At 35.6% G+C, this 12,449-nt stretch overlaps 3 protein-coding genes across 6 annotated transcripts in view; 1 reads left to right on the top strand and 2 right to left on the bottom strand.

The window, feature by feature from the left end:
- LOC149690257 (nose resistant to fluoxetine protein 6-like) overlaps positions 1–12,449 on the top strand; it is a 204,074-nt gene that overhangs the window by 78,721 nt on the left and 112,904 nt on the right. For all 4 annotated transcript variants that reach the window (XM_089869764.1, XM_089869763.1, XM_089869762.1 and 1 more), the window contains exon 4: positions 4,764–4,843. The gene's annotated coding sequence lies outside the window, so the exon portion shown is untranslated. The remainder of the gene's footprint in view (positions 1–4,763; positions 4,844–12,449) is intronic.
- Positions 6,618–7,539, bottom strand: LOC149690270 (O-acyltransferase like protein-like). Its single transcript, XM_089869780.1, has 3 exons — positions 7,425–7,539; positions 7,020–7,349; positions 6,618–6,931 (listed from the first exon to the last, which is right to left on the bottom strand). Exons 1-3 carry the CDS (start codon positions 7,482–7,484, stop codon positions 6,722–6,724), a joined length of 600 nt encoding a protein of 199 aa, XP_089725906.1. The 5' UTR covers positions 7,485–7,539; the 3' UTR covers positions 6,618–6,721.
- On the bottom strand, positions 7,842–8,519 carry LOC149690269 (uncharacterized). Its single transcript, XM_089869785.1, has 3 exons — positions 8,358–8,519; positions 8,206–8,285; positions 7,842–8,120 (listed from the first exon to the last, which is right to left on the bottom strand). Exons 1-3 carry the CDS (start codon positions 8,505–8,507, stop codon positions 7,994–7,996), a joined length of 357 nt encoding a protein of 118 aa, XP_089725911.1. The 5' UTR covers positions 8,508–8,519; the 3' UTR covers positions 7,842–7,993.

Here is a 12,449-nt window from a genome sequence, read left to right as displayed (position 1 = left end):
AGTAGAAGCCAAAAATTGCTTTCTGCAAATACGTTTGCTCCGATTTGCCAACTGCGAACGAAGTGACAGACACTCACACACAGACACGTCCAGTGTAATACCTCTCCGTGATGTCATCGCCACTCGGAGAGGTAAAAAGATCCTTTTCCGCGATAAAGTCTTTAAAACTTGATCAAAATTCAATTCACGTAAACGAAACCCACCGAAAAGGTTTTTTTAAATTAAACGAATATTAGCTGTTTTCGAGGTCACATTGTTTATAGAGATTTTGTTATTTAGCTAAACGTCTTTCTTATATTTTAAGGTAATTTATACGACGGTAAATTTAGAAGTGCGCGAAGAGATGTTTAATACACCACCAGAGTCTACTCAAACATCTGTACTTACTTCGTGCTCGGAATGGATTTGAATTTAATTATGGATTTTTAATTTAATTGAATATGACGTCTGCCCTGACGGGGAAAAAACCCCAAGATAATAATATTGTAAGAATTTCATATTAACGAGACATTCCTTTTCGCTCTGAAACGTATTATTATATTTAGAAATAACATTCAAGCTTTTTTTTTAATAGTTTAGAGCGTGAAATTCTCTAAGTTAAAGTATATAATTAAATTACTATAACGTTCTCTGTTGCATTAGTATGCGCATTAGACCTCGGCGGCCATTACAGATGATAATAGAAATGACAACAGTTAACTCAAGATGGAGGCAGAGTGAAATTCAATCCCCAAACTTCACAAAAAACAACCCCACAGGTTTTATTCTGTTTTTAAGAAGTGATATCTAGTTTATTAGGGAGAACGTATAAATTCGCCACATCTCCAGCTTTATCTCCAGTCCGGAGTTAATCCTCGCCTCCAAATTACGACCAGCATCTCATTGGTTCTTGAACACTCACGTCAGCGCGACGCGAATGAAGAAAATTACGTATTTTCCGAGTGAGGAGAGGCGAAATAGCTCGGCCTCCTTTTACGTCCCCCCCTTGTATTTTGAAAGGGGGACTGGGACTAAATGGCGCGCGACTACTTAGACATCTTATACCTTCTCCCTAATAAACTAGATATTACTTCTTGGTGTTTTTTACCGACCATAATGAACCCACGAGTTTTATCGGGTTTTTACCCATCGTATAAAACCCACTTAATAAAATCCCTCATTAAAATCTTCAATTTTGATTAATATAAATGCTAAAATAAAATAACTTCTTTTTAAATATAGTTTAAGAAATATTTTGTTTTAACTCCAAAAGTTTTTTTTAAACCCTGGAAGCGGTGATAATTCATAACTTGTTTTTCAATGCAAATTGCATTGTTTTCCACCAAATACGAAAACTTTATGAAATAAACCACATATTATAAAAATACGACCGTATGCAACTCTCAATTAGCTAAACCACCCTGTAACTAATTAGCTTCTGTTTAATTATTACCTCTCCGTGTGACGTAGTCCAGGAGAGGTTCTGTAACGGCCGTGTCTGTGTGTGTGTGTGTCTGTCTGTGTGTCTGTCCGTTGTTACACCCACGTGACCGATTTCGCAGTTTGCGTATCGGAGCAAACGTGTTCGCCATTTCCGAACTGCTTTCACAGTCACGGAAATGGCTCCTCTACTTGAGTTCTCACACCACCATCTTCTGGTCTTTGTCCATCCCACACAGACACCAGTCTGTTATTACTGGCTTCTAATCACCACCATCTTTTGGTCTTCGTCCGTCCCCATGGACACCAGTCTGTACATAATGGCTTCTAATCACCACCATCTTCTGGTCTTCGTCCATTCCACTTGGACACCAGTCTGTACGTACTGGCTTCTAATCACCACCATCTTCTGTTCTTTGTCAATCCCACATTGACACCAGTCTGCACCTACACTGGCTTCTAACACCACCATCCACTGGTCTTCCGTCTATTCCACATAGACACCAATCTGTATCATTGGCTTCTACTCCATTATCATCGTTTGGTTTTAGGATATACGCGGCGATCAGCTAGGGTTACGAGAAACGTCTAGCCTCCCTAAGGTGGGATCGCCACCAAAGGTTTTCGCAATTGCGCTTTTTCCTTAATATTATAATGGAAACGAATCGTATATATACCCCAAAATTTGAAGAAAGTGGGCAAGAGGGGTACCCTTCACTTTAAACGTCAATATTAGCAAAGTTTGAGATGATAATAGGTATAACTTTATTTTAAACGATTTAACTATTATTAATGTTAATTATTGAAGATTAAAATAATTAAAAATAATTATATTTATTTAAATATTAAAGATAAACCTCTCGTGCAAAGAGAGAGATTATCATCGCCTCCTATATCTGCCAAGGCCCGTGCATGCGATATATTTCATTCACTGCCTCCTATATCTATCAAGGCCCGTGCATTGCGATATATTTTTCAAAACAACAACCAAAATGGGAAGCTCCTCTCAGAAACATAATAATTTCTTTTCTCTGTATATGAAATGAAAATATGGATAATATTGCGCTCCTTCTTTAATGGTATCAATCCTTGCCTGTCTATTAATATTTTACGTAGTAGTAATACGTTTTTAGCGAAGTCTAGAGAGGATAAACATAAGCGAGATTGTTTCGGAAAAAAATACTGCTTCCACTAATGGGTTTATACTCCTTGTGTCTGTGTGTGTCCGTCCATTGTTACACTAGTGCGTCGCGTTAGCAGTTAGCCTTGTGTTGATGTGTTAAGAAATCATACAGAACCTTAATATTCCCTTTTTCCATAATATAAAGTGAATATGTGGAAGTATTTTTCGTAATTATGATGCATTAAGTACTTTTGTAGCTTTAAAGCTCTGTTTCATTTTGATATTCCAAAGATTTTTTTAATATTGTTATTTGAAATGGCTGTTTACATATTGCTTAAGCTATACTACATCTGTATATAGAATAATCCTTGGTTTAGTGATTTCATGAAGAAAACTAAGACCTAGACTCCGGCGGGTATAACAAGTATTATCCGCAATAGGCTTAATGAAACAAAGAGTAAATAATTGAGGCCTGAGATGAAGTAAACTTTTGGCTTTGATTTTCGTGTCTGAAATGAACAGACAACAACGGTTCAGAGTGAGCCGAAAGTTAAATACACTCTTAAATAATAATAATAAGATTAGTGAAAGGGATAATGGTAAACGGGTAGTAACTACAGACTTATTATTCTCTTTATGGTGCGCATTGACTATTAGTGCGTCTAGCTACAATTTAGCTTTGGTGTTATTTAACGTTAACATTCATGTTGGCAAACTAAGAATATTGTTGAGGTGAGACGAGACGATAGTGTTTACACTGCAAACCAGTTGTGAATGTAGCTTTCAGAATAAAGGGTAAACAGCTGAAGCGTAGACTTCATTTCCTGTTCTTTTCCCCATTGACTGATTTCCATGTGTCCAAGATTTATCCTTATTGGATGTCAAATGTCGTCTGCTTTACTGTATATTCGCTATGTTTGGAATACTGCTTCAATATTTCGTAAATTTTTACATCAAAAAAGTGAAATAATTCCATATCTAGGTAAATATGTTTGTAGTAGTAGACCTCTTGACACGGAGAGGTAATATTTTGGTTTTCCCAACTTGTTTTTAAGGTTAAAGTTATAGGGTTCTCTGTTAATTACTGAAGCTAATTATCTCTCTTAATTAAATATCCTTCGTTAAATTTAAAAAAACCGCAGAATTTCATCATCAAATTAATGCACTTAATTCTGAAAATACGTAGGCAGAGACAGTGACGATATTTTACTCAAAAATATGCTCCAACCTTGGAAACTCGGTACTGAATCTATTTACTAAAGATTATTTTCAAAATGATAACCATCTTTTTTTAATAACCTTTCGGCCTTTTTAGCTTTTAAATCATAAAAAATAACTTGGGTGCGGTTTTTTTGCTTAGGTTAATAAATTTTTCATGTTTTCTATTTTGGAAAACTTTACCAAGATCTTACATTTCTTAGCTGGGATTTTTCCACTGCTGTTTGGTGTTCTTTTATTCTTCTCAAAACAAGTTTCTCTTTCGTTATGCCCTCTGGACAGTATCAATCACCAAGTTTCATAACCTCTGGCGACATAATAAAGTTTGAGGTCTCGAAACCAATTAATTACCTTAATTAAGGCTTACGAATAATATCTGCTACACTAGTAAATGAACAGTTTTTTCACTTACCGTTTGTTGGCTGTGCTTGAATTAATGTAGTATCCTAAACAATGGAAGTATCCACTAAAATACACTTTTTTGAAAAAGGAGTACTAATTGAATGTTATTATTTTTGAAAAAGGAGTACTAATTGAATGTTATTATTTTTGAAAAAGGAGTACTAAAAGTTATTATTTTTGAAAAAGGAGTATTAAAATTATTATTTTTGGAAAAGAGTACTAAAAGTTATTATTTTTGGAAAAAGTTGCCAAGCTTTGAAATTTGGTCACTGAAAGTTTCCACTAAAATGCACTTGTTTTGAAAAGAGTACTAATAGTTATTTTTTTTTGAAAAATAGTACTAATAGTTATTTTTTTTTGAAAAATAGTACTAAAAGTTATTATTTTTGAAAAATAGTACTAAAAGTTATAATTTTTGAAAAAAATAGTACTAACAGTTATTATTTTTGAAAAATAATACTAAATTGTGCAATTAAAATGAAATGAACAATGTAAGGTTGAATGAACAGTTAGTTGTCATACGCTATATTTGTGTCTACGAATTAATTTTTAATTATAGTGTCATCTAATTAATTATTTTATTTATTTATTTTAATTTTAGTGTTCGGAATTGGAATATCATCACTCGAAGAAGACAATTCAAAAATCCCTTAACGAATGAAGTTCAATCAAAGTCTCGAGGTGAGTGTAATTTTTTAAATATTTTTATTTCTCAAACTTATATTAACCTCTATAATGCTGGTATTTAAAATACTGTATGAACTGTTAACTTGTACTATTGCAATTGAAATACAGGGTGTGTCTGACAAGATTGCCATAAATTAAGGGGACGGGGGGTATTCTTATAGTTATCTCTTTAAAAACTAGAAATTGGCAGATAGATCTATTATAATATAATTATATTAATTCAGATGTATGTTAAAATATTGGCATTTTTCCATCCACGTCGAAACATTATTTACAACCCTATAGTTATGCAGACATTTGACTGGCAACTCTGTTTTCGTTCAAATCCCCTGATAAAATTAATATAATTTAACTTCTTAGTTTTTGCTTACTGTCTGGTTACTTTTTCAAAATAGTTAGCATACATTAGAACTAAAACGGAGGGTAACTTTGAATAAACTTTCCTAAGTAGTTTGATAAAATGTTTTTGGTGACGCTGTTTTGCTGCCATAACCCCACAAACACGCGCCGTTCTAATTTCTACGATGTGAGAATAATAAAATCAGAAGTATATAATAATTCTCTTCGGGAGAAGTGTACCGTGCAATTATTCTTCCCAACATCATTTTACATTTGGAACAAGGTTACTTACACTAAACCGAATCACATGCGCGATAAATAGTTCCCTCATTATTACTCTGTTAGCGCTTAACTATTTGCCAAGGCGCATGCATGCGCTTGTGCGTTTTTTCCCACGTCAAGACAATCAAGGTTTGTGGGTTGATTGCTCAGGATTTATTATACCAAACAGTTATAGAATTCACCCTGCACGGTGCGATAGTTACCCATCTGAAGTTTAATGAGCTGGAGAGCATACCAAAAGGGTGCACGATCCTGGGAAGAATCATGTAACATAATTATCAAGATTATACAGAGTGTCATCCTTCTTATATTATCCCCTTCTGATAATACCTATTCAAGTTCTTTTTATTCTTATTTTTTTTCCCGTATTATTACGTTTTGAGAGAGTCAACAACCGTCTTCTTTTAAAGATAAACAACTTAAATTACCATATTATAATTCGGCCATTTAATTCTAATATTATCTCCTGTTTTTCACGACGACCTAAACCTAACCTTGAAAATATTGTCTTACGAATAATTCACGTCGAAGATAATTTAGAAAGAAAAGAAATGATGTAATTGTTAAGACGGTGTTTTGAAGTTCATACAGCTCACTCATACCTCAATCAAGAAGCGATATCTAGCTTACTAGAGAGAAGGTATAAGATGCCTAAGTATTCGCGCGCCATAGTACCTGTCCCCTTTTCAAAATACAAGGAGGACGTAAAAGGAAGCCGGGCTATTTTGTCTCTCCTCAGTCGGAAAATACGTAATTTTCGTCATTCGCGACGCGCTGACGTGAGTTTTCAAGAACCAATGAGATGCGGGTTGTAATTTAGAGGCGGGATTAACTCCGGCCCTACGTTTGGACTGGAGATAAAGCTGGAGATATGGCGAATTTATACCTTCACCCTAATAAACTAGATATCACTTCTTGTCTCAATTTTAATTTTGATACCTTTATTTTTATATCGTTATATGAAACCTTCGTATAATGTGCCGGGTTTTCCTCAATTAAAAAACCTATCAAATATTAATTGTACTTCAAACGGCTAAAGCCTGTGGTAAATGATGTAGGCCTAGTACTTTCGTTATAAATGAGATCAAGAACTATAAAAGAACAATTAAGGCATATTAGTTAATTGACTTCAATAACGAGCCGTACGTAGTTTGTTAAAATGTATTATATATTTCATTTAGCAAAGCTATTTACAACTGTAATATATTTACACAACGAACAATTTTAAATAGATAACAGTTAAGAACTGGTTTACAGTTTTGTCGAATTTTTAATCGTTAAAATTTGTATCGGTTTCGTAACCTCGGGGCTCTTTGAATGTTGATTGTCTTCGGTTAACTTTTTGGCGAACAGTTTTTCCAACAGAACTTTTTCTAGTTCAGCCAATGGAGCTTCGAATATAATTTTCATGACGTATGCAGCCACGAAACTTAAGACGATAGTGCCGGATATTATCCATACCTTAAAATTTTTAATTGGAGTTTTAATGTGGTTTCTCATTTGATAATATTTTAGGTTCTAATAGTTTACCAACTTAGGGGGTACTTACAGCTGTGTGATGGAAGCAGTCAATAAGGCCTCTAAGTGACCCGAAATAATACGTCATAACCAAAATATGAAGTAAATACACCAAATAAGATAAACGGTTTAAGGGTGTGAACACTGTCCAAGACAAGAAGGAGTTGATATAACCCCCGTTGTTAGTGGCGCAAAGGATGGTCAAAATGGCCAGTCCTAAACCCCACATTGTCCGGTAGAAAGCTGAAAATATAAAGGATTCTCCTGGGCTTGGTAACGGACCGTACGTGAAGGCGAAGCCGCTGAAGAGTGAAGCGAACAGTAGTGACAGACTCAAAGGCCAGCCCAACAATACACCGTACTGTATGAATGATATCAAAGTTGAAGATTAATCACTGTTGATGTTCAAACCAAAGTTGGGTTTAACTGGACTTACTAAAGGTATATTTGGCTTTTTGCAACGCGCGAAGAAGATACCAATAGCCATTCCAATCATGTAGTTGCTGACGTGGTTATGAGGTAAAGTGTGGCTAAAGAAAAATTGCTCGAAGGTCAAGCTGAAATGAAAATGTTAACCATAATTAACTTGTTGGTTAAGATGGGGATGTAAATTTGAAAATTCCCTTGATTGGTGGTAAGGTAAGTTGAGTATCAGGAAAGACGAAAGTTCAATATGTGGAAAGATGAAATTCAATAGTGGAAAGATGAAATTCAATAGTGGAAAGGTGAAGTTCAATAGTGGAAAGGTGAAGTTCAACGTGTGGAAAGATGAAGTTCAATATGTGGAAAGGTGAAGTTCTATATGTGGAAAGATGAAAGTTCAACGTGTGGAAAGATGAAGTTCAATATGTGGAAAGATAAAGTTCAATATATGGAAAAGTGAAGTTCAATATGTGGAAAGATGAAGTTCAATATGTGGAAAGATGAAGTTCAATATGTGGAAAGATAAGTTCAATATCTGCTCATAACCAACCCCAAGATCGTGTAATTCTATACAAGTGGTACTTACTCCTTATCAGGGGACCGCAGGATGAAGACTGGCATGGTTTTTGTGGCGTATGTAACTACGCCAGTAATAATAATGGAAGCTACTGACAGAAATCCCATCAAGGCGTAAGCAACTGTTGGTCGCCTGCAATGTACAAGAACAAAAACAAAACAAATAAACCATTTGATCAACTGTTTTTGAAAAGACAACTTTCATTAAAGCAACCAACCTGAATAGAACTCCAAGTACAATTAAACCGACAATGAACAACTGCATATCGGCTGCGATATACCAAATACTGACCATTGGCTAAAACATTGAAGATATTTATTTTTAATAGTATTTTCTTATAAAATAAATGAAAGCATGTTTTCAATATACCATTTCGTCAAACCGCAAGAAGTTGCTGACACAGAAAAGGACAGACCACCAATTCTTTCTTGTCGGTTTCATTAACGCGTGTGTTTCCTCTTTCCATACTGGACCTTTATTCACCAAAGGTAATATGACGATTAAACCCAAGGTCATCATAGCAGACGGTATAAGTCTAATTAGAGAAAATGGAACGTTAACATGTACTGACGTCAATCTGAAATCTTACGTTCCGCGACCCTATTTTTATCATTTAATTCAGTTTAATTTCTGATTTAACGTGGCACTAACATGTTTATAATAGAACCGCCAACCGTAGAATGTAATTCATCAAGAACGTACGATAACTACCCCACAAAATTAAATTCAGTCAAACACCCCAACAAGTATCTATAATTCCTCGTAGCCCTCAGCATATATTTGCATCTCAAGCCCCTATAGGCGCTGAAGATAAGCTACTTTCCTAAAGACCACCAAACAGATTTCTGAAGCTGTCGCTATCTCTTATGACACAACTGACCAACAACGCCCTATCCTAACTATTACCGTTAAACTCAACATGTTTTAATTGAAAGGTAAGTAAAGAGAAACCGAGTAACACCGTGGAGGAAATATCTTTTAACTTGCAAACTCTACGCTGAAGGATTTGTTCCGCTGGTTTTTCACCCCAAGCCACAGTCCCGGATCGAACTTGAGACCCTCTTGCTGTGACGCGAACCATTACGGCACCCACCATTAATCCCCTTAATAAACAAGCCTTAGATTACCTCCATGTTCTTCTGGCAACGAGAATTGGTACGTTAAAGAACGCTACCCCTTTCTTGTCCACAAATGAAACAATTTGACTGGCCATTAAAACGCCCCTGTAAAAAATATGACTTAACAATTGTCCGCATGCGCAAACCTTCAAAAAATTTGGCTTACGTTATGAAGAAAAAGGTATCCACCGATAAGGAAGCGGATGTGATAATTTGGAACGTAAATTCCTTTGAAAATACAAAAACGTTGACCCCGTGACCTGTTAGAGTCACGTTGATCTTATCAATGACGTTTCAAAACAATATCAGTTGTACCAAGAGCACATATAAGGCCTCAAATGTGAGAGTTGGCCTGCATTGCCATGGCATGAACTGGTTTTTCCGGTGCCAGCTCATGGACAGCTTAGATGGCTGGCTATTCTCACTTTCTCAGATTTTATATGGGTGCTTCATTGTACATGTACTTACGGTACATATCCGGGGATATTAAGGAGTAAACGTGTACCGCGACGACCCAACAAATAGAAATCAGTCTGAGACCATTTAAACAAGAAAACGTCTTGTCATCCGGACCACCGTCGGTGCTGAAGATTTTCTTTGTGTTTAGTCTCATGGACAAAGTTCGTACTAATTTCCATTTTAAAACTGTTAAACGCGGGATTGTTAGAAAAACTCTTTAAGTATAGGCATGAAGATAGGCGAGGGGAGTGTACGATTACGGTTGACGTGAGTCGTTAAATACGTTCTGGTTTTAAACTATGACGAAGTAGTCAAATACTCACCGGTTTTGTCATAATTCAACTGATTTCTGAATTTCTTTCCGAGCTCCTCGAAGAACGTGGCAGTCAAGGTGGCCGTTAAAAATATACCTATTACAATGCTGAAACCAGAAACACTATGTTAAATAACATAAACTTATTGACTTAAGGAAAAACCCTTTCTTTCCGGAATTCGCCAGTTTTCTACCTAATGAACTCTACAGTGTTTTTCTGATTAGTCTGACATAAATTAAGGGCGTTGTTCTTACGGCGATTTTTAGTCCAAAAATGTGAAAATGTGGCGGTGTGGGCCACCGTTTTCAAGTTATAAGATTTTACTATTTTACGGATGACCCCTTACATTTTATTATGAAACTGAAAGACAATGATTTTTAATTTAATTAAGGGGTCATCCCTAAAAACTCAAATCATAAATCTATAAACAACACTATCTTGACTCGCTCAGCCAACAGAAGACTATACTTACAAGACTGCAATCTGATCACCGTCTACTACTGTCTCATCCAAAGACGACTCGCATGATTTTAGGTCGGCATAAAGATCAACTTGTTCGGCCACTTGATTAAAACAGAAAGATATCAATTTGATTCGTGACATGTGTGACGTCACGTGTAAATCAATAAATTAAAACCGATATGACGTACTTGCTTCTATAATCTGTTTGATGTCATCGTTGGTACAAGAGGTCGGCAAGCACAACCCAATTTGGTACGTGAAGGTATAGAAAGATGTTGCCTGAGTCCTCAACATTTTAAATATCTACAAAAATCCCACTAAGTTCTTAAAATCGCAAATTACAAGTTCATCTATGCAATTAAGATTTGAAACTGACCTCCGATTTCATTGTTAGGTTTTTCATGGAATCTATCGTGTCTTCTATGACGTAGTGGTTGTCCGGTTTGGGGGGCATTGGTAATTGAAATCGAGCCAAACAGTATTTCCCGCGAAATTCTTCTTTGTCCGGTTTCCAGGAATTGGGCACCGTAATATTTAGACATTGGTCGTAAGATCCGAAAAAGGAGAAACTGGCCGAAATTTGACCCCCCATTGGTTTTCCCATTGCGTCTATCACTGCAAAAACAATTTAAATTGTAGTTTACAAGTTAAATTTTGAATAATGATTCATTATTTCGAATAATCTATTTTCGATAGGCAATTTCATGTTCGCCACCAAAACCTATCAGCCTGTCCATTAGTTTACAAGTATTGGACAGTTTCAATACCTTTCAATTTAAGAAACCTAGAAGTGATATCTAATTTATTAGGGAGAAGGTATAAAATTCGCCACATCTCCAGTTTTATCCACAGTCCAAACGTTGGTCCGGAGTTATTCCCCGCCTCTAAATTACAACCAGCATCTCATTGGTTCTTGAAAACTCACGTCAGCGCGACGTGAATGACGAAAATTACGTATATTTTCCGACTGAGGAGAGGCGAAATAGCCCAGCCTCCTTTTACGTCCCCCCTTGTATTTTGAAAGGGGGACTGGAACTATGGCGCACGAATACTTAAGCATCTTATAACTTCTCCCTAGTAAACGAGATATCACTTCTTTGTGAAACTAAGTAACTTTTATCCGTACAAACTTTGTTTTTAGAGGTATTGTTCAAAATGTTCACTGTTTGAGGTAACTAAATGTTGTAGACCTCGTGTGTTCTTTGATGAAACTTTGCACTCAGTTTAACCCTAAGAACACAACCTTTAATTTATGTCAAACCTATCAGAAAAACCCTGTCGCGAATAGCTGACCTATCGTACATTGACTATTGACCAAAACTTGGCGACACAAAAAAGAGATAGACGAAAAATAATTTACATAGCACTTTTTTTCTCTTTTAAAATTTTTACGAAACATCTGCTTTAATAAATTCAAAAAAAAAACCCAGAAATAATTAGCATGAAACATTGAATTTGGTATATACGATCGGCGAAAAACCCTCAATTCTAGGTAACGTCCTTCGATATCATAGGAGAATAATTATTCACGTGATATCTTGGATGTACGACAGAAATATATAAATTTACATAGGCCTAACATTAATTCATTCTGACACCGTCGTAAAGATCACCGCGTACTTAAGATATCGCAAGGATATTCTGCTACTATGCCTATATTTTATGGGTCTTTGACATTGAAATTCTACACAGACAAAAAGACATTGAAATCTGAAACTATACCTATAAGCATTGCTATTTTAATTACGATGTTTCATGCCACATTGCTGACTATATTATACCAGATTCACGTTACTCGCGTCCATTCAGTGAAATGAGCTTGTACAATGTCCCATACATTGGTTTCGATTGAATATTGCAATAGATCAATATCTTCTTCCAACAACAAATGTTGTAATATGACAAGTCTACAAGTCCTAAACCAGTTTATTATGTCGTTGGACCATTTTTTTTTAAATCAAACTCCGAGCCTCACTAGTCCCATGGACTACTTTAAAAATTAAAACTTAAATGCATAGGGTAAAGGGAATTACTGGTCCTTGGAATAGTTTAATTATACAAGACAATCCTTATTTCGAAGCCTGATTGGTAAAATGATTTGATGATTT

Source organism: Phalangium opilio, unplaced genomic scaffold (assembly GCF_054372755.1).
Source record: "Phalangium opilio isolate 3A_F unplaced genomic scaffold, DU_Popi_V2 ptg000031l_1, whole genome shotgun sequence".
Classification (NCBI taxonomy): Eukaryota; Metazoa; Arthropoda; class Arachnida; order Opiliones; family Phalangiidae; genus Phalangium; species Phalangium opilio.
This window is presented reverse-complemented; position numbering and strand designations above follow the sequence as displayed.